The 26,687-nt window shown below is 37.2% G+C and overlaps 2 protein-coding genes across 2 annotated transcripts in view; both read right to left on the bottom strand.

The window, feature by feature from the left end:
- Nucleotides 1-5,526: 5,526 nt before the first annotated feature.
- hoxc3a (homeobox C3a) overlaps nt 5,527-26,687 on the bottom strand; it is a 40,687-nt gene continuing 19,526 nt past the window's right edge. The window contains exons 2-4 of the mRNA XM_047160535.2: nt 10,001-10,185; nt 9,514-9,817; nt 5,527-7,676 (exon numbers count right to left, since the gene is read on the bottom strand). Of these exons, the coding sequence (XP_047016491.1) occupies nt 7,093-7,676; nt 9,514-9,667 (738 nt within the window). The 5' untranslated portion in view covers nt 9,668-9,817; nt 10,001-10,185 and the 3' untranslated portion in view covers nt 5,527-7,092. The remainder of the gene's footprint in view (nt 7,677-9,513; nt 9,818-10,000; nt 10,186-26,687) is intronic.
- Nucleotides 22,631-25,130, bottom strand: hoxc4a (homeobox C4a). The gene is made up of 2 exons (XM_017487643.3): nt 24,198-25,130; nt 22,631-23,657 (listed from the first exon to the last, which is right to left on the bottom strand). Exons 1-2 carry the CDS (start codon nt 24,628-24,630, stop codon nt 23,290-23,292), a joined length of 801 nt encoding a protein of 266 aa, XP_017343132.1. The 5' UTR covers nt 24,631-25,130; the 3' UTR covers nt 22,631-23,289.

Below are 26,687 nucleotides of genomic sequence, written 5' to 3'. Positions count from 1 at the left end.
AAAAACAAAAACCCAAAAAACATACTATTGCCAGGCAGTGATTAAAAAACTATTGAAAATAATCATCAGTGTATAGCAGTGCTCGTACAAGCCCAGAGATATGGTCGCAGCTGGAGGAGTTAATGGAATTCTACAGGCAGCTGAATGACTGAGTGCAATATATCCCTTCCCTCCGTACATTTGCATGGTATACTTATCCATCTTTATGTCAGCTCTGGGGTTACCCAAGGTTCACGCGCTAGCTTGTTTCTCTCCTCTCCGCTCAATAAATAAATCTCTGCAGCTCTCTGTTTACGAGCTGAATATAAATTTGTTTGCAGTCGATTGCAGACCTGTGTGAAGGCATTAGAAATTGTATTTCTGTAATGGCTTTCAGCAGACTGTTTGTGTGTGTGTGCATGTGTCTGTGTGTGGTGTGCTGAGGGGGGGTGGGGGGGTGGGGGGTGCAGAAGTGCTTGGCTAGAGGATGAGAAAAAAAAGGTGTGCATATTCTTGTCTTTTTTCTTTTGTGGCTGGAAAGTGAGAAATTCACATTTATATTATTCTATTATTATATTGGAGAGAAATTGGTGATAGAGTCAGACAATGCCTCACCATGGGAGAGTCACAGTGTGAAATGCATGGTGACTTGTCAATATGCCACTGATAACATCCCTCCACAATGATCCGAAGCATCTCCTCTAGATCATTTCACTAACTAGTTTTGGCACCTGACGTCCAAGGACGGAGTCAAACAACATAGCCCTGTATTGACCTCGTTGCTCTAATTATTTCTCCTCTTGGGGCAGCAGAGAAGGCCAAGATAGAGGCTCTGCTGACAGATGACTGTCAGCACAGGCGAAAAGGTCACCGCCGTTAATGTAGTGTGGGCTTGCCGCAGATGATTGGTTAATGCTGGGCAATTTGAAGCGCCTGCACCCTCCTCTTACTTCATCTCAGGCGTAGAATCAACAGAGACAGTGGCTTAGGGGATATCACTGTACCGTGCAATGAGTGAAAGGAAAGAGACTGAGGGAAGCCTCCAAAGCATACTGATAACATCAATAGCACTAAGTAATGGGATCGGAGCTTTGCTTCTGTGTGATTTATCCTGATGTAAATTAAGACTGATGTCTCCAACAACACAAAGTAAATGATTTCGGGTTTAGTGGTCACATCAAGAAACTCAATCAGGATGTATTGTGAATAATGTATAATATAGTGTATTATCTATTTTACTATAGTTCTGTCTTCCAACCCCCACAAAAATGCATGATATATGTAAGGATGTTTCTTTTGTGTCTGTTTTCAGAAATTATTTTTTACATTTCCTTGTCTTGTATATTATCTTTTGTTCCTTCAATATGTATCTTTGACATATTAAAGGTACACTCTATATACCTAAAAGATACATACTGATGGCACGCTTTTGGGTACCACTCCAGTGACAAGGAATGGTACTGTTTAGCACCATTTTTTTACTGAGAGTGCACAGCTAACATATTATGACTCTTCTAAGGATATGAATGCTTGGATTTCTTACTTCCTGCTTGAGCTCAGCAGGTCGTAACCCAAACACAGTGACAATAGGCCATCCGTCATATCAGCACACTCGGCACTGTGCTTCCGGAGCTGCTTACCATAGAACATTAACAGGGTTAAACATGTGCTGAGAAGCAAAGCTCTTGTCCTCATACTGCCATATGCTTCTTCTGCGTATTTCAAAGCAAACTGTGAGGCATTTTTTCCATCCATGTGAGCAGTGATTTTATTAACTGTCTCTTTCCTCACAGTGGTGATTCGGTTGTGCAATGCTTACAATGCATGACGTAGTTAATTCAGAATACTTTTTTGTATTATGTTCATTATCCCAGGAATGATTGGCACAATTAGAGTAATAAAGTAAATGTTATTGTAGCCTTCACTGTAGAACTCATGGGGTTTATTAGGGACGACTGTGCAACAGTCATCAGTACGGCTTGTAGTTCGTCACTGGCAATCACCTTTAACTGGAGCACTTTTAAAAACTCATTGATCTTTATAATGCGGTGCTTTAATATGACAGTAACAGTTGTACGTGATGCAGGAAGTCAAATTGTGGAGATTGATGAGTGCTAGCAGGTGAGTTATAACCCATCTACCTGAGCGATGCTTGTGCCGCGTTCCACACCAGCAAGCAGACAAATAAATAAAAGCCATAAAGGTGACACTGGGAATTGATACTTAACAGTCCCTCTGAGCAACAAGCATTGAAAGCTGTTCGGAGAGTGGTAGAGTGAGAGTGAGAGAGAAGAGGAAGACAGAAAAAAATGAAATGGCGAAGATGGGAGGGTTAATGGAAACGACTTAAATGGATTGGCCTACACTCAACTTGTTTATTATTATTCAAAGGGTCATGCACAATGCATGTTATGTCATATCGCTGTTGATTACACAATACTGACAGTACACTGTAAGTCTTTTCATGTACAGCTGATAGTGCAAGTATAAAGAGACCTACTAGATGAACCTTAATAGCAATTTAAACAGGAATAGCTCAGCTACACGGGTTGATCTCCACTTCTTCTAATTGGTGCTCGGAATGATATTTCATTATAATTCATTCCATTTTATACTCCAATTTTCAAAAGTGTAGTCAGCCATGAGATATCTGAGGACAAAATGTGAATTTTAATGCCTGGTGGACCATCTGTTACGCTAATTGACTGTAGAATGAATTGATTAGATCTAATTTCCAGATCCTTAACTAGATTGTGGGATTACTAACTAAATCTGGAATGTGATGTATTGGTGGTGTCTTATTGGTCCTGTGGTGCAGGACACGATGAAGTTGTTGCTCCAATTATTCAAAAAAAAAAATTCTAGTGAGACCTTATCAAGAGAGTGCTCTGTAATTTCATTCTTGGTCCAGTAAGTCCCATAAGTTCCTGGCTTTATGCTGAATGAAATCTCTGCTTTTTGGATTTTTTTCAGTGCAGAGATGTACAAATTTACCAGTGTAGTCTTCCAAACTCTGTAGTTGTGGGTATTTGCTCAGTACACAACATTTATTTGTTCTAAAATAACATAGTAATAAAATAGTCTAGTTCACATCATTAGCTGAGAAAAAAGTGAAAACCTAAATAAATGACATTTACATGAAAGGAAGCGGCATAAGATATGGCACGAAAGAAACCATTAACCAATTCATTTTAAAAAATGAATAGGTGTTTGTAAGTAATTCCTTTACATCAATAAATACACAGCAGATAGGTAATGATTATTCCTTTCGCAAAATTGCTACTGATGTGCTACTATAGCTGTTTATTGGAGCTGGGGTTTATTGTGCTTCTCTCTCTCTCTCTCTCTCTCTCTCTCTCTCTCTCTCCCTCTCTCTCTCTCTCTCTCTATGTGTATGTGGTTGTGTTTGTGCATGTGAAATACACACACGTACGCACCACACAGACACGCACACATTTCCACGTGGTTGTGTGCCTTCCTGGCGAAGAACACTTTTTTTTCTAATATGCAGATATTGTGTTAGTACATTACCATGCATGCTAAGTGAAAAATCTCTTTGCCGCTGCTTTTAGAATAACATGAGTTATTATGTGCAATGAATTCATAGATCATAATAATCAAAAAACAATATTTTAAGAGAACATTGTACATTGATTGCTCTCAGGGCCATTAATATATTTTAAAGAATTGTGCAGGCTTGTGGGGTGCTATAATTTGGTTTTCCCACATGTATTGCAGTGTGAAGAAATAAGCTGCATAACATAATGTAGGCCTGCTGGAGCTGTGTGCACAGCGGAGATCTAGTGGAGTTTATGATTTGGAGATCTGAATGTCTAAAAATAGGACTGTTTTATTGGGTAAGAGGCTATCATGGTCGCCTCTCTGATCTTTGGCCAGAGATCATGTAATGCTCCTTAATGTGCCTATAAATCAGCAGTTGTCAGTCAACATGCACAAGAATGTAAAAGATTCAATGTGGCTTCCATCTGTTTTAAGGCCTTTTCTTCAAAGATCTAGTTAAGCATTGTCCCTGGATACTTTTAAATACTCTCTCTCTCTCTCTCTCTCTCTCTCTCTCTCTCTCTCTCTCTCTGCAGCTGATTCTCTTGGAATTAATATATCATGGATTTACTGATTGATTTAGGAATGCAGTGGTCCTATTATGCTGCACTCCTATCTGAAACACCTAATTGATGTAGTGATATATCTGAATTAGGCCTCCAGCTTCTAACAGTCAGGCATCCCAAATACTTTGTTTAAACAGAATGTCAGATAAAACCTCCAGACCTGTTGTTGGTCAGTTGCTTTCTGTGAAGGTAGAAATGTTTCACTGGGATTCTGCCCAGATGTTTATAAAGTGTATAAATATGCTCTTCTAAAATCCAAAGTGTCATTATTTTCTGAGACTTTTTAGAATTGAGAAATGCATTTTGAAATAACTTTGGACCTATAAAATCAGTGCAAAAGAAGGACATATGTATATATACATGTAGGATTTCAATCCAGCCAAGCATTCCAGAAAGTATTCACTCCTTTTAGTCACGCGAAGAGGCCACCGGGAGGCCAGCTCCTGTTTTGCATAAGGAACACTGCTGTGTGGTGATGGATGGTGGGGATGCGATACAGCAGGGACATGCACACTCTACCCTCTATTCTCCAGCAGGCATCAGACCAAAGACTAAATTAATGCTAATTTCTAATGCAAGCCTTAAATAAACATATACAGTGAAGTACAAGATTTATTTAATTGCTGTTATTTACCACATGTTTGAAGTAAATTAACTGCAAATTATACATAAAAGTGAGAATCCTCATCAGCTTAGTGAAAATTCGAATATCATATGTTGACCAGGCTGATTCAAATCACTCAGGTCAATTAGGCTCAATTCAGAAAATGATTTATGGCTGAGCGTAAAAGAGAACTAAAGGTAATATTTCGAATGAGTAGATGTTTTTGCTATTCCTTGATTAGTTTTATAAAAATGACTCACGATGACACCTTAATTAAACATAATTAATCAAAATGAGCTATGGCCCACGCAAACCCCAGTGCAGTGCCCACTAGCGTGTCCTTCTCAATGCTAATGCTAATGTGAGAGAGTCTAGTGGAAAAAAATTAATCTAAATTTCTGTTTTATTATCTGGTAGGGTGCCACTTTACGTATTGAAGAAGAGCTGGATTGGAATTGGGATTGGGAAGGGAGAGGAGGGGAGGGAAGGGGAGGGAAAGGGAGGGGGTAAGATGGCAGTGCTGATGCCCAGCGGGTTCGCCACTTGGGCGGCTACAGCGGCGGAGAGGGAATGAGAAGCCTTGTCTGGATGATTAATGTTAGGAGAGTGAGAGGTGGGGGGCGGGGGAGGGCACGCTTATGTAGATTGTTTTACAGAATACAAAAAGCACTGCTTCTGGATGCTGAAAAACTTGAAAGTTCACCTTTGGGCAAATACACAACCCTGTGTGCACAGAGTGATGTCATTGTGTCATCAGGATCATTTTGAGGGTTGCTCTAGGTTTACAATGTGCAGCACAACCACGACTACTATGGGTTTTTTTTAAATACATGCATTATGTCAGTTTATTCATATGCAATTGACACAAAACAAACAATGAACACAGAATGAAATGCATGTTTTTTCCTATTTAAATTGATTATTAAAATCTATAAGCACAAAGAATGACAACTGACAGATCATATTTCTTCTGATCTGACCTGTACTGCACGTTCAAGGCAATTCCTTTTCAGATTTTTCATCATGATTTTTCATAAAATATGTTTAATAGCTACTAATAACTGCAGTATGCATTAACTGTGTAATTAGCAAGTTACTACAGCACACAGAATACAAAATAAAGGAATCAATGCAGAATGTTTTGCTATACATAGATGTGTGCTTTATTCAGCAAATATCTATTCAGCATGGTTTGCTTAATAAACAAACAAGAAATAAGTACTGAAATAAACAAAGCGGTTAAATGCTTGTTTGACTTCTTTAGAATATCTCCCGAGGGAACATACTGTAAATGTTTACGAAGCAAAATAGTAAAATAAACCAATACACTTTGTCCTATATACTTATAGACTATAGACAATACATTATGTTCTGAGATTCAGGGGTGGACAATACTTGTAATTTCTGTACTTAAGTACTATTTTGGAAGTTTTGCACTTTAAGCAAGTATTACTGAAACTGAATATGTGGACTCTTATTGAAGTAAATTTACAGTGATTCCAAACAAAAACCCACTTCAATATCAAATGAAACTTTCACACAATTTCGCTAATTGGTCCTTGAACTGATGTTCTCTTGGATTTACAAATGATTCATACAGGATGACAGCATGACAACAGTTTAGCATTTGATAAAGAAAATGAACATCCTTTAAAAAATACTTGAGCATGTTTAAACATGGATACTTCCACTCCATGTCTATACTTTTAACTGAGTACGATTTTGACACATTTACTTAAGTACAGTTTCTCTGTACCTGTTCTACCCATGTTGATATTTCACAATTAAGTTAAAAACAGTAACTGCTCTTACAAATGCTTGGAGGATTTTTGTGCTTATTTCCCCCAACCTATCTGAGCTTGGTAGATAAATTCTTAGAAGTGGGCTCATGTCCATGTTCAATAAATCTCTTTACTTTTCACAGAGCCTGCTACAACTTATCCACAGAGGAAACCCTCCCAGTTTTACTGCATACTGGCTGATAACGTAATGTAATTCTCCCCTGGCCTTTTGCCCATGAGAGTATACTTGGCTCACCAGCTCTTTTAAGTCAATGATCTGCCTGTATGTCAGCTTCTTAGGGCAACAAATCCTGACTCTTCTTAAAGTGATAGCAGCTGTGGAACTGTGTGCCAGAGTATGGAATGACAATCCAATCTCATGTGAAATCTGTAGGAATTCTAGCAAGCTAGAGTGATTATGTTGCGTTTTATGTGAATAAAGTTACAAGAACACATTGTAACTGCTAAACCCACTTTATCTTTTCATCTGATTTGCTTGGTAAGCTTTCTTGTAATTATAAGACCAAATGAGATATAAACATGGGCAAAAGAGGTAAATAGATCTGGAGATGAAGAATTGGCCGATCGTGGATTGGAACTGTCACATGTATGAGAGTCCTGGAGGTGCCAGGATACAGCCTTCAACTTGCTGGTGCAAACAGAAATCATGCCCTGAGGCCAAATTTGAAGTATCAAGTCTGGGCACAGGTTGAGGGTCTAAAGTAGTGTCTTTAACAGGTGTAGCTGACTTTGTAATCAGGAACCATTCTCTGTACATAGTGTCTCCATAACTGCTTTGAGTACAGTTGATGCTTGGCTGACTGAAGTACTGGAAGTTGTGTGAGGCTGTAGCTGTAATATCCATTACAGCACTTCTTTCTTCTCCTGAAGATTGGACACTTAAATAGGTTGGCCAAACCTTTTCTTTTCCCTTGTGGTCTTTCTTGTACTTCATGCGACGATTTTGGAACCAGATTTTTATCTGTCGGTCAGTGAGCTTGAGCACAGACGCCATCTCAAGGCGTCGTGGGCGACACAAGTAAGCACTGAAATGGAACTCTTTCTCAAGCTCCAGCAGCTGGGAAGAGGTAAAAGCTGTGCGTATACGCTTCCTGCTGGAGCTGCTGTCATTCCTTCTTGCTGTCTCTGGAGAATCCAGCTCACCACTGTTATATGGTGATGCTCCTGGGAAAACACAGAGTTGTGGAGGTCAATAATTACATCTTTTCTCTAAATTAGTGTTTCATTCCCCATAAAATGCTCTAACATTTATTTGAAGAGTCTCATTTTATTCTGAATTTAGTTCCTTAAAACTAATGTAATGTGATGTATTTGAAAACTTTAAGACAAGCGCAATGCATTCATCCATAATCAGTAACCACTTTATCGTGGTCAGGTTCACAGTGAATCCATAGCCTATATCCCAGGAACACTGTGATACACACCCTGCTTGAGACGCCAGTCCATTATATGGCACCATGCACATACATTCATACCTGGTGTGCTTTTGTGTAGGTAAACTCTAGCCAACCCACATACCAGCATGGTTTTGGGAGGTGGGAGTAAACTGGAGAAGCTGGAAGAATGTGACACGAACAGAGGAGAACAAGCAAAACTCAACACAGACAGTAACCTGAGCTCAGGAACTGGGGACTCTGGAGCTCTGCTACCTGCTCTGCCCTGTGCAATGCACAACTTATGAATATCTTAACCATGAGAATTAATTACATGCAGAAAATCATTTAGTGGAAAAGCCATGTTTTGGAACACATTTATATGTATGCAGCTTGGTTTTCCCATTAGTCTAAATTACCTTCATGCACTAACTTCCAGAATATTATAATGTCTAATCTAATCCTGTAACATGCAGGACTATTAATATAATAAATGCAATAATCTAGCTTGTTCCAAGACTTGGGAAAACAATGAGCAAGAAAAGTCTGGTCCTTTTTTCCCCTTTACCACTCTTTGTTATTCATCTTCAGGGGTAGAGCTTATTAAGTTACATTTTCTACTTTGGACTGGAGGAGAAGGGTTTTGGTTCCGCTGTAACATCAAACAGCAAGCCACTTCAAGTCTTTTCACATATTAATCATACTGAAGACTTCTGGCACAGTCTTGTTCTAAATGCTGAACACTAATGACATGACTAGGCTCTTAGTCAACTTGTGTATATCTGAGAAGACCTGACCTGTGGTTTTTTACTGTGCAGTGAAGAATTTGTGGTGATAATTCATGTTGAAACAAGCTGAACAGCCTGCAAACTTACTAGGCCTGGGTGCAATTCCCACTATGCAAGTTAAAGGAAGTAATTTCCATAAAATATTAATTCCTGTGAAAGTTCCTGCATTGTCTTTTTTTTCCTCCTTAAAGTTAAGCAAATCCAATATATTCATTACCATCATGCCACAAGGAAAAAACTAATCTTTAGAAGAGGAGCAATACCACAAATCAAAATCTTCATGCATTTCAGAGATGTTTAATAATTGTGTTTTTAATTATCCCAGGGAGTAAGAACACTTAAGCATTCCACCATTGCTTAATTACCTGTCTCATGTACCCTACTTTAGACATATATTCAAATATACTGTTTTTCCCCCCCTCACAAATTCATCTCTAAGCTTGTGAGTTTTCTGAAAAATAACGAACTAGTTTGTGGAACGTATTCCTCCAGTTGGTTTCTTATAAATATAAACATGTGTTGACTATAAAATGTAAATTACCACAGCTTTTGTTTTCTTTTATGCGATTATTTTATAGCCCAAGTGAATTTGTTCTCTTTCTTTACTTAAAGTTGCACAAGGCAAAATTTGAACTTCAGGTAAATTATTATTGATTGATGACTAAGTATGATTAACAATTTAAGACGTAATTAGCTCAATTGCAGGTTGTCAGTTAAGTAATGCCAGTGCTTAAGTGAAATACTGTCAAACCAAACCTGTTCTATTTTTATTGAAATGGTTCATATATTATTTACATTTATTCCTAAAAAAAATATTCCTCAGCAGAAAAGTTTTCAAACCTGATTGGCAGGAGCTGGGTGTCTCATGACTTGCAGTGGCAGACTGCGTTTCTCTCATCCAAGGGTAGACATTCTTGTAGAAGAAGCCTTTAGTGCTCGTTCCATTAATTTTCACTGACACTTCATTGCCCTTATTTTGGTCCACCTGGTTCATGCAGTGAGGTCGGATCCCAATCGTGATTCGGCTGTCACTAGGACACGTCGCGTGCGGTTTCTGAAGAAAACTACAGTCTTGCGAATCCCACGTGTGGCCTTCAGCGTGACCTGCTCCGAGCGCGTGGAGGTCTAGTGCAGAACTGCCCTCCTGCATAACACATGGATAACACTGTTGGTGCACAGATCGGAGATACTGATGCTTAAAAAGTGTTTGGGGCACGTAACTATTATTATCAGAGTGATATAATATCGCTTGCATTTTGGAACGCCTCTTGTCTAATTCTAATCATTAATCTCGAAACGACGTGTAAAAAAAGTAGCCTACACTCACAAGGCATTTAATTGCCTAGGCGATGCGGGTGAAGCCTGGAGTCACGTGAGGGCCCAATAGCCAATAGCGTGGCGTAGTGGATGAACCCTGAGTTGCAAAGTGTCTGCGAGCAACTTCTTGCCGGAGGACGACACCGTCTCCATCTCCCTAATGCTCTCTTCTTAGCATTATCAGCAGTGATTAACCTGTAAATAATGACAAAGAACGGGAAGGTTTTAGACAATCCGGTGCTTAGAGAAAGTAGAGAGGCGAAGGCAATGGGGAAAGCAGGGAAGTGCAAGAAATGGATGGAGAGAAAATGGAGTGCGTGAATCACTGGGAGCTTTTTTTTTCCATCCGTGGATTCGCATAATACTACATATTCTCGTCGTGAAATTAAACTTGGTACAAAACAATTTGACATTTTTTGATACTGTTGGTAGGTATATTGAATACATGTATATATACATAACTAATATATTCTTATATAACCATTGCTAGGACTGTTTTGGAAAATCATATATAGCCTATATATATTAATATATAAGCCTATTTTAGAAATAGACCTTTGATAATACGATATTTTAACAAATGCGCTGGATTAAAAATGTTTGCTTTTATTAAAGGTTGCTTTTACCAACCACTCCAACTTTTGTGTACCGTTATTGTCGTCGCTGTTATAATGGATGAGGCTATCAAGCACAGTATAACCAGATGAAGGCTGTTCGTATAATAAATAATGTGTAATGTTAAATGTTCATAACATTTGGTAAAGTTTAGTGATTGAATTTCCTGTTTGAAGTCCACCAAGTAACTTATTACACTTCTAAGCAGCGTTATTGTTTATTATAACCTGAAGTAAAAACACGAATGGCGAAATTGGGTGTGGTCAAACAAAGGCAATTTGACTATCATTGTCACAGAACAAAAGATTAATATTCTATACTTTACAATAATGTATAGCGACCAGGTGAATCTTTGTTTTCTGCAAGCACAACAATAAAGTTTTGCGACGCCACAGTAGATTCTTTAGTTTCCCAGGCTAGATGCCTATTTTTCCAGGACGATTTTGTAATCAAAGTAGTCTTTTATTGTTAGAGATAAAGCCCAGAACAAAGAGAGTTTGTTAGATGTTTACAAAAAAATAAATAAATCATATATTGCCGGAACCTGTTGTACTCTGTTGGCACTTTAGTCAATGGGTTGCTTTAGATTATTATAATGAATAACGTTTTAAAGAAAGTAGAAGCATATTAATGGAGTAAGAATTATGACGTCACCTAGCTCTCCGTTAATGGCGCATAATGGCCCTACTTAGACTAATTTTGGCTTTGTATGTGTGCACATCTTGCATACGCATTCACACGTGTATTAAAGTTTACATTTATGCACTCAAATATGAGAGTTAAAAGTAATATTTATAGACATTTAAATCATTTTATTTTCCCATTGTGATAACTGTTGGTTTATTACAAGTGTAAAGTTCCATCGCCTTCCTTCAGTCAAACCGAACGCTTCAGTTTAATCTCATCGCCTCATATCGTTGCCCATTCTGTTTTTCAATGTGCGCTTTAAAAGCTTTGCTGAAAGCTGCGCAGAGTTGCTTCTCTAACTTGTGATTAATGGAGACTCTTATTCCCCCCTACTCGATGCCTTGTTTGTGGTGTTAACGCTGGCTCACGTGTGCTGGAACTCGTTTATTCATTCATTCTAGAGCCCAGAACACTTAAATTATAACAAAAACATTGTTCATCTCATTTTGGCCTGCAGAGGGACACGACTGGATTTAAAAAAAACAAAACCCAAAACTATATTTAACACTATAATCCTCAATGCATAAACTAGAGTAGCCAATGAAAAACAAGCTCTATTTTAATAGAGAGATTAGTTATGCCTCGTTTCATGACACTCCTTTCATGCAGTCCTGTGTTGGGTGTTGTGGTGCCCGTCGTAATTGCATTTGCAGTATAAGAGTCGTACAAAAACATCTCCTATAGCCTACCTGTTTCATCATTTTACTTCAAGGCTATTCTTACTCTATCTAAACAATGCAAGTTTCATAATCAGAACATAACCGATCATTCATAAAGTCTTTATTAAGGAAAAATACAAAAAGGAAGTTGTCTATATCCTTTTTTTCAGTTGTAACTGTAAAATCAATCTTGTTGTAGGAACGATTCGTTATTTAGAGTTCAGTGAATTGCTGTCACAAGGCTTGTCAAATAGAAGCATTCACTATGCATATTACAAGTCCGACTGCTGCCGAACTGCAGCGCCATTAACATGAAATATTACTGCGCTCAAGTGTGCAGTGAATGCGAGCGTAGGCCAGCTCGATCCATGACCGCAAATGAATTAAGGACCCAGTGAGATTCTGTTCTACTTACAGACAGGTTTATTATTATTATTATTATTATTATTATTATTATTATTAAGCATGCAAAATCGTCTGTGTTGAATTTACACCTGCAGTCCAGCTAGACTAAACAAATAAATACCTACATACATACCTACCTACACACATGCACATCCATAGGTACATACATAGCCCACATACATATATATATATATATGGGTGCAGGTATACATACAAAAAACCAGCAACGATAAATTCACCACTAGGTATCATATGCACATCTTTGTTTTGTTCCAATCAGGTTGTGGTGGGAATTTCCTAATTAAGGTAACTTTGTTTCCATGCATCACGCCGCTTCAGTGATTCTGAAAAAGGATCTTTGATGTACTGGCTCAGTAACACCATAACTCAGCTCCTGCGTCAGTGTACTACAATTCTCCGTGAACTCTGTATGAACCGCCGTGCCTGCAATAAATCATTTTTTTCTTTCTCTCGCAAAAGCGCGCCGGTCGCTCCGGGTGTCAACCCCTTTTATAAGTCCTCCTTAGCTTCTGCGCTCTTGTGGTTGCTGACACAACCAGCTGCATAAAACATCGATAAAACCCTGACGCTTTAGTCATTTCTTGCAAAGATAAAGCTCTGTGTAAAAGACCTAAAATGAGAATATGGCAAAGGTTGGCAACGGTAACAAAATCAGAACGGGGGAGCAGTGCGTAGGTGAACGGGTGGGTGGGATGGGATTTTCTGCTGCCATGTCCTATTCTGTATTTTGTGTCAATATTCTCTGTCTATATTTCAATTAACCGACTTTTACATCCAAGAGAGATTCCTTTTTCCGTAACAATCGACATATCATCGTTTTTATTCCCTTTTGCCTGCTAAAAGCAGTATATCATCTCTGTTGGGGCTGCGTAGCTCGTGGTTTCTTCAATAATATAAACAGATAACCTAATATCTTTCAATGGACCAGACTAGCACTAATAAAGGGCGAGCGAGAGACAGAGAGAGAGACAGAGAGAGAGAGACAGAGAGAGAGACAGAGAGAGAGAGAGAGAGAGAGAGAGAGAGAGACAGAGAGAGAGAGAGAGAGAGAGAGAGAGAGAGAGAGAGAGAGACAGAGAGAGAGAGAGAGAGAGAGTTTCCACTAAAGCACGAAAGGATGTTAATGAGCAAAGGATTCGGTCGGTTATAACGATACAAAATGACACGCCACAAAGAACAGAGGCAGGATTTATAACATCACTAACCTGCACTGCTACACTGCTAAGCACACAGTAATGAAGTTTGCATATGACATTTATATTTAACAATATAAAGTTATTTAGCAAATGAAAACACGCATGAACACCTCAGGGTAAATTTACTGTCCTAGGTGCAACACCCTCATCGCAGGTATGAGAGTATGAGTGGGTAGGTTGGATATATGTGTGGGCAGGTTTTTATATCTTGTTGTGGACCAAATGTTCCTGCAAGTACAGGGATATCTGAGAGTTTTGACCTTTTGGGAACATTTGGCTGTTTATTTAGTTATTTATTAATTGATGTGTAATTGAGTTAATTCAAAACTATTTAAAAGTGTGTGCGTGTGTGTGTGTGTGTGTGTGTGTGTGTGTGTGTGTGTGTGTGCCTGTGTGTGCGTGTGTTCCCAGTGAACTCCATGTTTTCAGAGACCAAGGGTGTCATTACAGAATTATATTTATTATATTTCATATTTTATACATATTTTTTTTATATATTTATTTTTATATCTTATTTATTTATATTTATTCATTTTATATTTATATTTTATAAAATAATTTTATTATTAAATTTATAAAATTATATATTTTTGCATTTCTATTTCATAAAATATGAAAAAATTATATATATATATATATATATATAAATCATATTTTATATATTTTATTTATTTATTTATTTTTTACATTTTTATATTTTATACATTATATTTCCAGTTTTCAGAAACAAAGGGTGTCATTATAGAAATAACATATTAACAAATTAAACTGACAAACTGTGTGCTATTACATGATATTTTGCGTCTGTGCTGACTCTTACATTGTCCTTATCGTGTTAATGGACACAAAACTTATCAAATTATCTGATCAACTTTTTTCCCGCTATGCAAGTTACATTTTATTTTCTGGAAACAACTAATAGAAAGGTTACAAAGTGAAAATACAGTGACAACAGTCGTGTCAAATATATATAATTTATACGTAATACACTTCATTAGGTAGCATATTAAGCACTGTAATATTTTGCCAGGAAGTGTATACTAATACTTAATTGAACGTTTTATGAATTAAGGTGTACGAAAGCTCCTGGAATTAATTCATTTCGTGAATAATCCCTTTAAAATTTCGTGGGTTTGCCAATTACTACAGTATGCGTATGTTGCAAACATGTTTATAAAGTCCACGTGTCCTTGGGTTGCGCTTAACATGTTTATCTAAGAATGCCACTCACATGTTGGTCCGCTGAAAGGATGACATTAATCACCCTGCACAGCGTCACGTCTCGTGACCTCCTCGTGACCGCGTGTGTTTAGACACATCATAGACACCCCAGCGGACTGGACAAAGGCCCCAATACTCACTCATTATTGCCTACTTAATGTTAAATGCATAAAGTTTAAATAAAACTAGAAACACTGTCTGTCATTTTATTAATTTCATGTTGAGACAGACTCCTCTATTTGATTTGTGCCCAAAAGACTCATGGGATCCCCTTTTAGTCAGAATTAAATATAGATTTTGATTTTGATTATAATAGTTTTGAAACCTGTACTCTACTTAGTGTTAGGCTACCCTTTCAGGCAAGGAGACATCGATATCCATGACTTAAGTAGTAGGAGGTTGATTATGGGTCATTATCCTAAATTGGTGCCTTTTAAGTCCCTGCAGTAAATTTTGATATCATTTAAAAATGTTTGAAACCTGTAGATTTAAAATATCTGTTATAAATTATGAAATATTTCCTGCAATAAAGAACAGTTTTATGAGCTAAGACTCGTTTTTAAATATATTAAATGAATTTCTAATGTGATAATCAAGCTTTATTAATGTCTCAAAGAAGTCTAAACTTTAACAGAAACAAACATAATAAAAATCTTCAAATAATATAAACGTGTAATTGTTACTGTGTAGAAATATTTGTCCAGATTGTTTCATAATGTATTCCATTACATTTGCATATCATTAAATATTAAAAATGATTAAAAATATGTCTGTCCATATATTTGCTGTCAGCTCTGTTACTTTGTTTAAAACTCCACTTCAAAACAATGTATTCTTTCGTTGCGTCTTGTGATTTTGAAGAAGTAGGAAGTAGTATTTTCATAGGGGGAATTCAACTATAGAGAACAATTAAGTATTCCATATTTATATATATTTATTGTATGTATTTATTGTATGTAACATTAGTAAATATCACTCAACATCAATCCTGTTGCCTAGATATTGTAAGATATAGAAAGATTTCCTACATTTAGCAGTTTTGCAGAATGTAAGTTTTTATTTGTAAAAAGAACAATATACCGGTTTGTATTGAAAAGATTAGAAAGTTACTCAATGTGCTATATGTAAATAGAAAGAAAATACTTATCTCAAATGTTAAATGACAATTACTGACCTTTGGAAAAGCAAGACATATTGTACATATCAAGTTTACTCTATATTATAGTGATATTTACAGCCCAGAGATCAAGTATCCTAAACACTGTTGCTGTCAACCCTGTTACCATTATCTCAACATTGTTAACCTTATATCAAGTCTATTTCCTTTATATCAATTCTGTTATAGAGTCATATATGATAAAAAAATATATATATATTCTTATAAGAATGTAAGATTAATCACATAAATCTTTATCGCAAGAAGAATTAAATTAAATTACTTAAGTATCTGTCATAAATGTAAAATCAAGATTTCAAGCAACAGGGTTAGTGAAAGTGCACATACTTGTCAGCTTAGTTTAATAAACCATACTCTAAGTGGCGCATCATTTGCGAGAAGTCAGTGTCCAAATACTTTGGATTCTATATGAAATAATTGCTTAAACGGCAGTGACAGTGTTGACAATATCATGTTTTTTTTGTTTGTTTGTTTGTTTTCGAAAAAAACTTTAATATTCCTGAGATGCGCCAAAAGTCAAACATATCCTCTTTCGAAAAAGTTGAGAAACTTAACCTTTGAGGAGCTCTTTGTGTTAAGACTGTAGATGTGAATGCTGTCTTAGATATGTATCTTGCACAATGGCGTGCATCGTTACCATTCCAGATCCCAATCGTTTTGCTTAATCTGTCTTTCTCTCTCCCTGCTGTTAGAGAGAGAGAGAGAGAGAGAGAGAGAGAGAGAGAGAGAGCGACAGAGAGAGAGAGAGAGAGAGAGAGAGTCCACGTCTATTTCCTGTTTGAAAGCCCTACCTCCATACCCTGTCCATACCTAAATCTGATTTCTTCACAAGTTGTTGGCTTCTTTGCCTTTTATTTTCTACATAACTCAAAGATTTAAAGTAAAGAGAATAACTTTGCATACATGAAAGACTAGACCCTAGAGGGAAAATACTATTTGGCCAAACACACTGTCGTATTCAGGTGTGAAATAGCTGATATTTAATTATGATACGATAGCTGATATTTAATTATCAATAGAGATACTTGAAATGATGCCACTACTCGTGCATTAGTTTTCGGCTGCATTTGATTTGTTCTTCTGACATAGAAACCCAAAGGAACTATACACGACGCAACGTTTTAAATTAATATCACATCTTCACCTCACGACTTCATTAAAGCATTTCAAATAACCCTTTGGGTCTACGAGAGAAACGCTTTCCACCACAATGCTCTTTCAATAAGGGATATAGGTATATATAGATGGGGTGAGTAAATTTGTCATAATGTACTACATAGTAATATTATTATTCTAAATCATTTCTTCCTAGAGAATGCCTAAGATTTATGTCCATTTCTGGAGAATGTGTTTGCTTGTCTAGCCTTTTTTTTATAGTTAACATTTATGACTAAAAGAAACTTTAAATGCAACAATAAATGAATGCTCTAACATAAGCAATATAAAACAATTATTAAACTGCTCTTAAAAATGCAGGTTTTGTGGACTTTTTAAAGTGGTTTTAAATTAATAGAGCTATTGTAACAAATATATTATGTACTAACCGCGTTGTGAGGAACACAATGTCACCGTCAAATCTCTGATCTCCTGGTTACAAGAGTTATTCCTGGAATTTGTTTTGATTCCTGGAATTTGGTTTCATTCAAAAATGAGCAAGAAAATTATTAGCTTAGTGTCTACACGTTACACTTTACACTTTGATAATTTTCTTTTACTTTGTAAGTTCAAAACGAGGTGTATCGCTGGCTAACGGCACTAAAATGAAGTGACGCCTAAATTTTCGTATAAAACACTGTGTAAAAAAAAGAGATGTTTTAAAAAACAGGTTTTTACTATTCAAGGAGATAAAGTTCTTTCTTTATTTTTTCTCTAATAAGAAGTAACCTACATGTTTGACTCATCGCAGCGAACAGCTCATTCGTGTTGAAGTAATAATAATAATAATAATGATGATGATGATGATAATGATGATGCTTTTTACTGTTTTAACTTTTACTGTTGTCCTCGGCGCAACCTACATTTAATGTTACTGCCTTGCTCTCCATTTCCTTTGGTTTTCTGTACAGAAGGTTGTTAGGCTCAGCTCTCGAGGTCACGGCAAGTGTAAGGGTTAAGGGGCAAGACCAACGAACAATGATTATGGAGATTGTGTTAGCCAGTGCCCCTGGTTGATGTGCAAACTCTGCTCACATTCTCCATAAACTGCAGACATATACATATAAAAACAACAGCAAAAAAAAATAGGCCTTATAGACAATTTCCGACCAGGACAAGAGGATATCTATATTTGGGTAAAACGGACTGGGGAATTTATGGTTTATTTGAGATGCGCTGGTCGACGTGAGAAAGGCTACGGCTCTGGAAAATAGCACGCTGACCTCTGCTTCAACTTTATGCTTTCTTTGTGCGGCTGCCATGGCTTCGTTTACACAGACCACCTCGTAACAATGATAAGCACTGGAACCTTTCAACACCAGCTAAATTGTGCTTAAGAAGGCTTACATACAACAAAAAGAAATACAAATTTATATTATATTCGTGAACAGTTACAGGATGCAGATTTTACATTTGAATACATTTTAAGAGGCATGCACCTCGAAAGAAAAAGTTGAAGACTTTATGAAAGGATCCGTCTTTGTATTGCAATAACTATAGAGCTGTCTAAATTAGAGCCTACTGTCGAATATTTAATGTGATAGTAATAAAGTATTCGATAGAATTGGCTACTTTTTTTCTTGTTAAATAACTTCATTTGTAAGAAGTCCGGGGCATATATTAATTATTATTATTATTATTATTATTATTATTATTATTATTATTATTATTATTATTATTATTATTATTATGTAATTGAACGCAATATTTGTCACAGTTTGCCTCACTAACACTCTAACGCGTCTCTTTATTCAATAACTTGCATTTCTTTTCTTCTAGAAGCCTTAAATGTAAACTAATCTGAAGAGTCTGCACCAAGGTTATTGCTTAAAGATGTCTGTCATGACTGTCAGTATGTTGTTGCACAACATACATGAAGCATATTGTCTGTTCTTTGTGTTGGTGAGACGCAACTGGTTATCGGATGAGTTTAGTTTGATATTTCAGCCGATTTATGTGGTCCAGATAGTATACTATAATCTGGACAATTCATAGCAACAACTTTCTACGATTTTTTTTTTGACATATTAACTGAATTACGTATTCGCGGTAATAATATTAAATATATATATTGGCAAATAGCAGACATGGGTTTTTGTCACGTTATAAATTCAACATGCCAATGACAGTTTAGTTCAGTCATGTCTAAGTGTCAAATTATTTAGACAAGATGCCAGTCACATTACATTATACTGACATCTGTGTGCCAAATTATTTAAGCAATCAAACGTATGATACTTTATAGACACTGAATATGGCTGCAATTGCACCATTATTAATAATGCATTCAAACTGTTTGTTTAAATAATAAGCTTTATATTTCATCATATAGGTTTCCATATGCATAAATTTCACATACTTTTAGGTACTTCTTCATCCAAAACTGTAAATTGGATACTCAAAGTGGTTCAGCTGAAGTTGAAAGGTTGTGGTTAACTTAGGATCTTTGTTTAAAAAAAAAGTTTTTAACAGCTAAACATCTGGGTTGTAATCTGAGCATGTCATACCTCAACCTGGTTTGGAAGAGGAGTATGCAGCAACACAGCCTATTTCTATGTGAAATGTAATGTATTGAAATGTATGTATACATCCATCTTCAGTAACTGCTTTTTCCTGGTTAGGGTCGCAGTGAAACCAGAGCCCGGGAACACTGGGTGTGAAGCAGGAATACACACTGGATTGCACCACATACTCCAGTTGGAGGAAACCGGAGAACCCAGAGAAAACCGAAAAGTTCACACAGACAGTAACCCGTGCTCAGGATGGAACAGAGATCCCCGGAGCTGTAAGGCTATAAGTGTATGCATTTATTTATGGACAACATGTTGGCATCAACTGGTCTATTAGTGTCAATAGTCAATATTTTATTAGCCTAATCCCAATAGGTAATAGTTGTTTCATAAGTTGGCTATAAGTTGGTGATATAACTTTGAGTACGAATTCATATGAATTGCCATTAATCCATTAATTAATTAATTTCTCTTAATCAATACAAAATTAACGAATTATGTACGTGTCTCACTGCTTAATTTGATTTTATTATTAATGTATGACTAATTTTATTCCTACATAATTTTCCTGATGATTATATATATATATATATATATATATATATATATATATATATATATATATATATATATATATATATATAAAACCAAAAAGGATCTTACTCACAAGTCAACGCAGTAGTTACGGTTTTCCTATGTCCCTCAAACCAGTCCTATGCAAGCGAGCATGAGTTTACTTGCTTTGGCAAGCAAGGCCAACACATTCAGATGTGTCTTCTCTGCTGGTACATCAATATAGCTAACTTGCTAATTCTGAAGGAGCCTATGAGGGTGCGCACAGAGAGTACACGTTGAGAGAAAGAGAGAGAGTCAGGTCACAGGGTGGGAAAGGTTGGCCAGCTTAGTTCAAACGAAACTAATGGGACAGAAAATGTGTCCCCAACGTGAACTCGACTCCTAAGACTTGCCCCAAACTTCTATAAAGTAGCCTTTCAGCCTCCCGCCATGGAGGCGACAGCCTCTCGAAAGAACTTGTCGGGATGCTGCGAGCTGGGCACATTCATTTCTCTCCGCTGTCCACGCACATAATGGCCAGTGAATACGGGGCCTGAGCTTTTTAGTGCTTTTCCAAAGTCGCGGCCATGTCAGGACAGGTTAACCAAAAAGCAGGACTTTTCCTGGTAAATTTGCATTCTCCAAAATCCGCAGAATCCCATTTTAAATTTGCCCGCAATTTCTAGTAGGCCCACCTATGTTCAACCCCACTGCATCACAAATGACTATTGGTGTAGCAGATGATCGATGGTCTAGAATACCTCTCTCCTTTGTGCCTCACAGCCCCCCACCTAGCAAGCCGTTGTATAATCTTCATTCAAGTGAGAGCGATTTACTATTAATCAACCCCGTTTCTTATTTCTGTGGATCTTTTCTGTCAGATTTGTCACTGAAGGGGCCAGCGTATAGCGTTTTAACGCTTTCGCCGTAACGGCACAGGTGCAACTGTGCATTGTTAAAAAAAGCAAAAAAAAAAACAAAAAAAAAACCAAATACATGAAAAACAGAGAAAAATCAGAAGCTTCGCCTTTTGGATGTCTCTTCATCTTTTGTTAGACACATGGCAACTCGATAGGCCTTTCTGTTTGTTTGTTTGTTTGTTTGTTTGTGTGTGTGTGTGTGTGTGTGTGTGTGTGTGTGTATGTGTGTGTGTGTGTGTGTGTGTGTGTTTTCCCTGAGACCAGCCCTCGGGCTCTGAGAAAGTAATGACGTTGACTCAGACGATACCACGTGCCACTTTTTTTATTTTCAAAAGGACTAATTCCTAGAGAAGTATATAATTCCCAGCAACCTAAGATTTATAACCTAAAATATTTAATTCTTCAAGAGTGCATAAACGATTAACTGTTTGTTGACATTGTGATGTAAACAGACGCAGAACAACACAAGCAACAGTGCATTGTTCTAAGGCGCCTTAACGCGTTTTTGTCATACCTGTAATATACATAGTATTGATGGAGAAGACTCCAGATTTTAAGTACTCTGATACCTTTTACAAACTTACACAATTTGCACGTGTTCTTGGAGTGTGCCACAGTTCATAACACAAAATTGTTTTTAAAAATAATTATTGCAATTATCTACGTACTCCCACCAGGGACCACAGATACTAACTCAAATCTAAGGATTAAATTTTTTTTATGGGTACTGAGTTCAAGTTATTTTACAATCCCATTTACATTAGTTTAATTTTATTCATTTCCTTTTTCAGCCTTATTTATCCTTGTTTTTATTATTTAAAAACAATTGCACATTGAGGTGTTACCTTGTTTGTCTTTGAGTAAAGAGAAATTTTGTCACCCAAATAGTCATACAGAAATCTATGTCTTTGTTTACTATAATAGTGCTGTGAAGTATTATCTGTGCCCTGCTGGAAGAGAGTGGGGTTGTAGTTCATTTCTTGACTAGTGCCACTGATTTTTAGAGACATGTGCAGCTAGGCTCCAACCAGTATTAATCAAAAAAGTGAAGAGCCCACTTAAAAAGCCCCAATTATATGCCAAGCAAATCGAATGCATGTAAGGGTGATTCATTTTGCCCTCTCACACAACCCATTGTATAATGGGGTACGGAGGACCAGTTCTAGTTTAAGAAATTATTTATGTTTCATGCATTGCATGCGATGCTAGAAAACAGCTAACGTCCTAGTCAGCGTATTGGATAATCAAGAGATTTTCTTAATGATTCGAATACACAAAAGTTATGATTGTATAGGCCTAGCTCTTAAAGTGCAGAGTTATGTGGATATCTTAAACCTCAATTTATTTAAAATGACAATGAAATATGGAGCTTGTTAATATGTTAGTTATATATATATATATATATATATTTTTTTTTACTAAACTTAGATTGCATTTCTCTATGTCCCTGTAAATATAGGCGCGAAAATGCAGCTTACAGTAGGCTACACATTAATAAAATTCACCCACCAAACCTATGTAAAACTAACAGACACTTACTTTTATTGACCAATATTATCACAAATACACTAAAGTCGATTTATTGCATCTCACAATAATCTGGTTTAATAGCCTAAACACAACGCCATCACAACAAAAGAAAAAGATAATTTAAGATTTTAACCTTTTCATAACAACACTTAAGTCACAGCATGTTGTTCTCAGATCAACAAAGACGTTCAAGGTCAGTTTTCTATCGGAATATTATTTTTTTTCCCATGTACAGTATAAAAGCAACTTCCTTCAGTCTCGTGTGTGAAATAAATAGAACATTTGTGCACTTCACCTTGGCAGCTGGGCACAGAGAGGCCCTCAATAACATGAATATAGTGTCCATAAACTGCCTTGTCCAAAAACCCTTTTATCAGGAGATAAAAACATCCTGTGTCAGTAGATAAATTAAACCCTGTTTCGCGTAAAAGTAATAGGTATTCGCAATAATCCATGCTATATAACATGCACTTTATATAACTGTGGACTTAAAGCAAAACCCTTCGGGCGCACAATATACCTACCAAAAATAAAATAAAATAAAATATAATAAAGTGGAAAAACAAAAGCAAAAAATATATATCCTGTTATATAAATAAATCAGTCATTTTGAGCTGTTCCCTTCCTTCTCTCCGAGGAATAGTTCTCTCATAACCTCGTAATATCCTCTCGCTCAGATCCGGAGAGCTCCTCGTTGGCTGCCATGGTGTTACTGGTCGAGGCGGCCGCTACAACGCCTGCCGACGAGCCTGTGTTGGAGCCGGAGGACATGCCGGAGGATGAGGATCTGACTTTGGTGTTTGGTAGCCTGTGATCTTTTTTCCACTTCATCCGGCGGTTCTGAAACCAAATTTTTATCTGCCTCTCGGAGAGAACCAGGGAATGAGCGATCTCGATACGTCTTCGTCGCGTTAAGTAGCGATTATAGTGGAATTCCTTCTCCAGTTCTAACACTTGCTGACGGGTGTAAGCAGTTCTAGACCGCTTGGGCTCCCCTCCATTGTAACTAGAGTTCACTGGAAAGAGGAAAAGCAGAGGGGAATGGAAGAAAGAAAGAAAAGAAAAGGCAGCGAGGGAAGGAGTAGGTAAACAAGCGTGTTTGGAAAGAAATTGTGACGGTAGAGAGGGATTGGCGGGGGATAGATATATCTAAAAACTTAAGCAGCTGTTAGTAATGAGGCTAACATTCGTACTAAATTCAGCCTGAATTATTAATGCAACACAATAAACCTTAGTTTTTTTTCTCTCTCTCTCTATAGTCCCAACTCTCCCTCCCTCTCGCACGCATACACAGCGCGAGGAGCCACATGGCGATACGACTGCCTAGAGTATACCTCGGCTATAAAATTTATGGCGGGTGTAATTACCAATGCCGAGTCGTAAATCCGCCTCAATTGTGCCATTTCAAAGGCTTCTATCCTATCATGGCAGGGGCCGGTCAGGCGAATGAGTGTAAAAAAAAAAAAAAAAAAGAGGAGTGAGGCAGACGCAGAGAGAGAGTGTGTGAGAGAGTTAGAAAGAAGGGGGAAGCTTTGGGCGCTACACAAGTTACATACCGGTGCTGACGTGAATTTTCTTCATCCATGGGTAAACAACTGGCTGCTTGGCCGAGGCTGTGCTGTTGGGATGCTCCGGAGTGGCTTGATTGCAGGCTGAGGAGGCTGCCGGTGGAGTGGCCGGGGACAGGGGCAACTGGGGGGGCTCACATGAGACAGGCTGCCCTTTCCCGAGCAGGTGGCCCGAATGAGGTAGTCCATGTCCTCTCTGGGCATCGGGCTCGGGGATGCTGGCGCAGTTGTACTGGCGCTCCTGGTAGTTTGCCCGCGGAGGGTACAACTCTTGGTGGTGATGCTGGTAGCTGCCGTCCCTGGCGCGGCCGTAATATTCGGGACTGTGTTCGGGGATGTAGTTATTTTGCGAATATTCCTCGCAAGGAGGAAATTTCGGATCGATGTAGTTAGAGTCCATCAAATACGAGCTCATGATCATTAATTTCTGGAGTGGGAAATAATTTTTCTAGCTTTGGCGTTTTTCTGCTCCATAAAGCCCTCCTACTAGCGAGCAACCCTGTAAAGTTACTTTGACCACGTGACGTCGCGGCCCAATGGCAGCAGGCGAAGCAGTTCCCGGATAAGGAACCAAAGCTTTTCGCAGACATACCTTTAATTTTCCGCCATTGTGTAGCAAAGCTCTCTCTCTCTCTCTCTCTCTCTCTCTCTCTCTCTCTCTCTCTCTCTCGTCCGTATGCGTGCGCGAGAGGCCCGGTCTTTTTGCCACACTTGTACCATCAGTTGCCATTTGGTTGCCAACGGCTCACAAAAAAAAAAAATTGTGTTAAAATAGTTACTCATATCTTAATTTGAATGAACTGAAACTTAAATAGGGAGGAGTGATTTCGAAATACTGCACCTGCTGCAGTTTTACCTTTTAACGATTCGGAAAACTTACTAGCAGTAGTTATACCAATAAAACAAGGGCTTAATAATAATAATAATTATTATTATTATAATGACGCTGATAATAATAATAATAATAATAATAATAATAATAATAATAATAATAACCATTATTATTATTACTATTCTGCTTCTTCTTATTATTATTATTAATATTATTATTATTATTTATAGGCCTTGTTTTTGAGAGGCCTGAAATAATAATAACTATTATTATTATTATTATTATTATTATTATTATTATTATTATTATTAATAATAATATGTATTTGTTGTTGATGTTGCTGTTGTTGTTGTTGTTGTTGTTGTTGAGAGGTCTTAAAAACGTCATTTGTTGCTAATATTTCATCATTATAGGTGTAGAAATTTCGTTTTAGTGGTGGAGTTTATAGAGTAACCACAGAAGCAATGTGAATAGTTTTGGTACGGAGACTTCATGGTTTTATTGAACTATAAAAACTCTAAATCATTCTTTAAAAACTGAAAACACAGCCCACATGTTCAGGCTGCACGTTTAGTTTTTCCAAGTGATATGACCTCACACTATCTTCAGTCATCCTATTCTTATCTTTGCAAGAGTGGATGTAAACACATCACTGTAGAAAGAGTCCATTATTTATGAATGGTTTTGAACCGTTTTGAGAGAGAACCAAACCAAACTCTTTTTCGTGGCTTTCAAGTCGCCCATGTATTCCTGTAGAGACGTATTTGTGGTTTTTATTTTTAGACACAAATTCGGTTCTACAGGGTACATATAGACAACTACTGAGATACGTCTTCTGTTATGGCTGCAAAAGGTCACATAAAGAAATACTGAAATACAGGCTTGATCAGGCGAACATTCAGCATTAGACACAGCCCCCCCCCAGCACCACCACCAACCCACCCCCCACCCTGCCCTTTTCATTAAGCGTCATCTTTCTCCAAAGAAAAGAAACGTTGTTACTAAGGTTTTTATGAAAAAATTGTAGTCAGGAGCAAAGTAATATTTCATTTGCCACAAACGCTCAATTTTGCCTTTGTTAAAACGACGAAATTGATTTAGCCTATTTTAGTCTCATTTTAAATGCGGCATGTTTTCCACGAGATGCATATGCAAACATATTGATATTGGCAAATTATCACAATCACCAAAGTGTCCTGGAAATTGCACATTCGAAATCAAAATCATGACTTTTGTAAATCTGCATAGTGTGCTTGTACTGTGTGATTTGTAGTGTACATTAACATTCCTGGTTGGAGATATTCATGCTATTTCGAATTACAGATTGCAACTTGAAACTTTCACGCTTCATTTGTACGAATTACTAAACACACGATTATAAGCAAAGGTTTTTGAAGCATATCTCTTTGTAACGTTTTGAGGGGCGTAATCTAAGTGGATGGTCTGAGGGGGCGGGGCTGAACAAAAAGTTTTACTAGCTGAGGACTGTAAAAATTCTGCACATAAATACTATAAGCTAAACTATAACCCGGGACATATGAATTTAATACATGAATTGTGTTACGGAAATGTCACTACAGAAGCGGGGACTGCCCACAAATTTTGTTTTACAGCCTAATTTACAGATTTAATTTAATGTGTAATGA

Source organism: Ictalurus punctatus, chromosome 15 (genome assembly GCF_001660625.3).
Source record: "Ictalurus punctatus breed USDA103 chromosome 15, Coco_2.0, whole genome shotgun sequence".
Classification (NCBI taxonomy): domain Eukaryota; kingdom Metazoa; phylum Chordata; class Actinopteri; order Siluriformes; family Ictaluridae; genus Ictalurus; species Ictalurus punctatus.
Note: the sequence above shows the minus strand (reverse complement) of the source record. Positions and strands in the feature narration are given on the sequence as shown.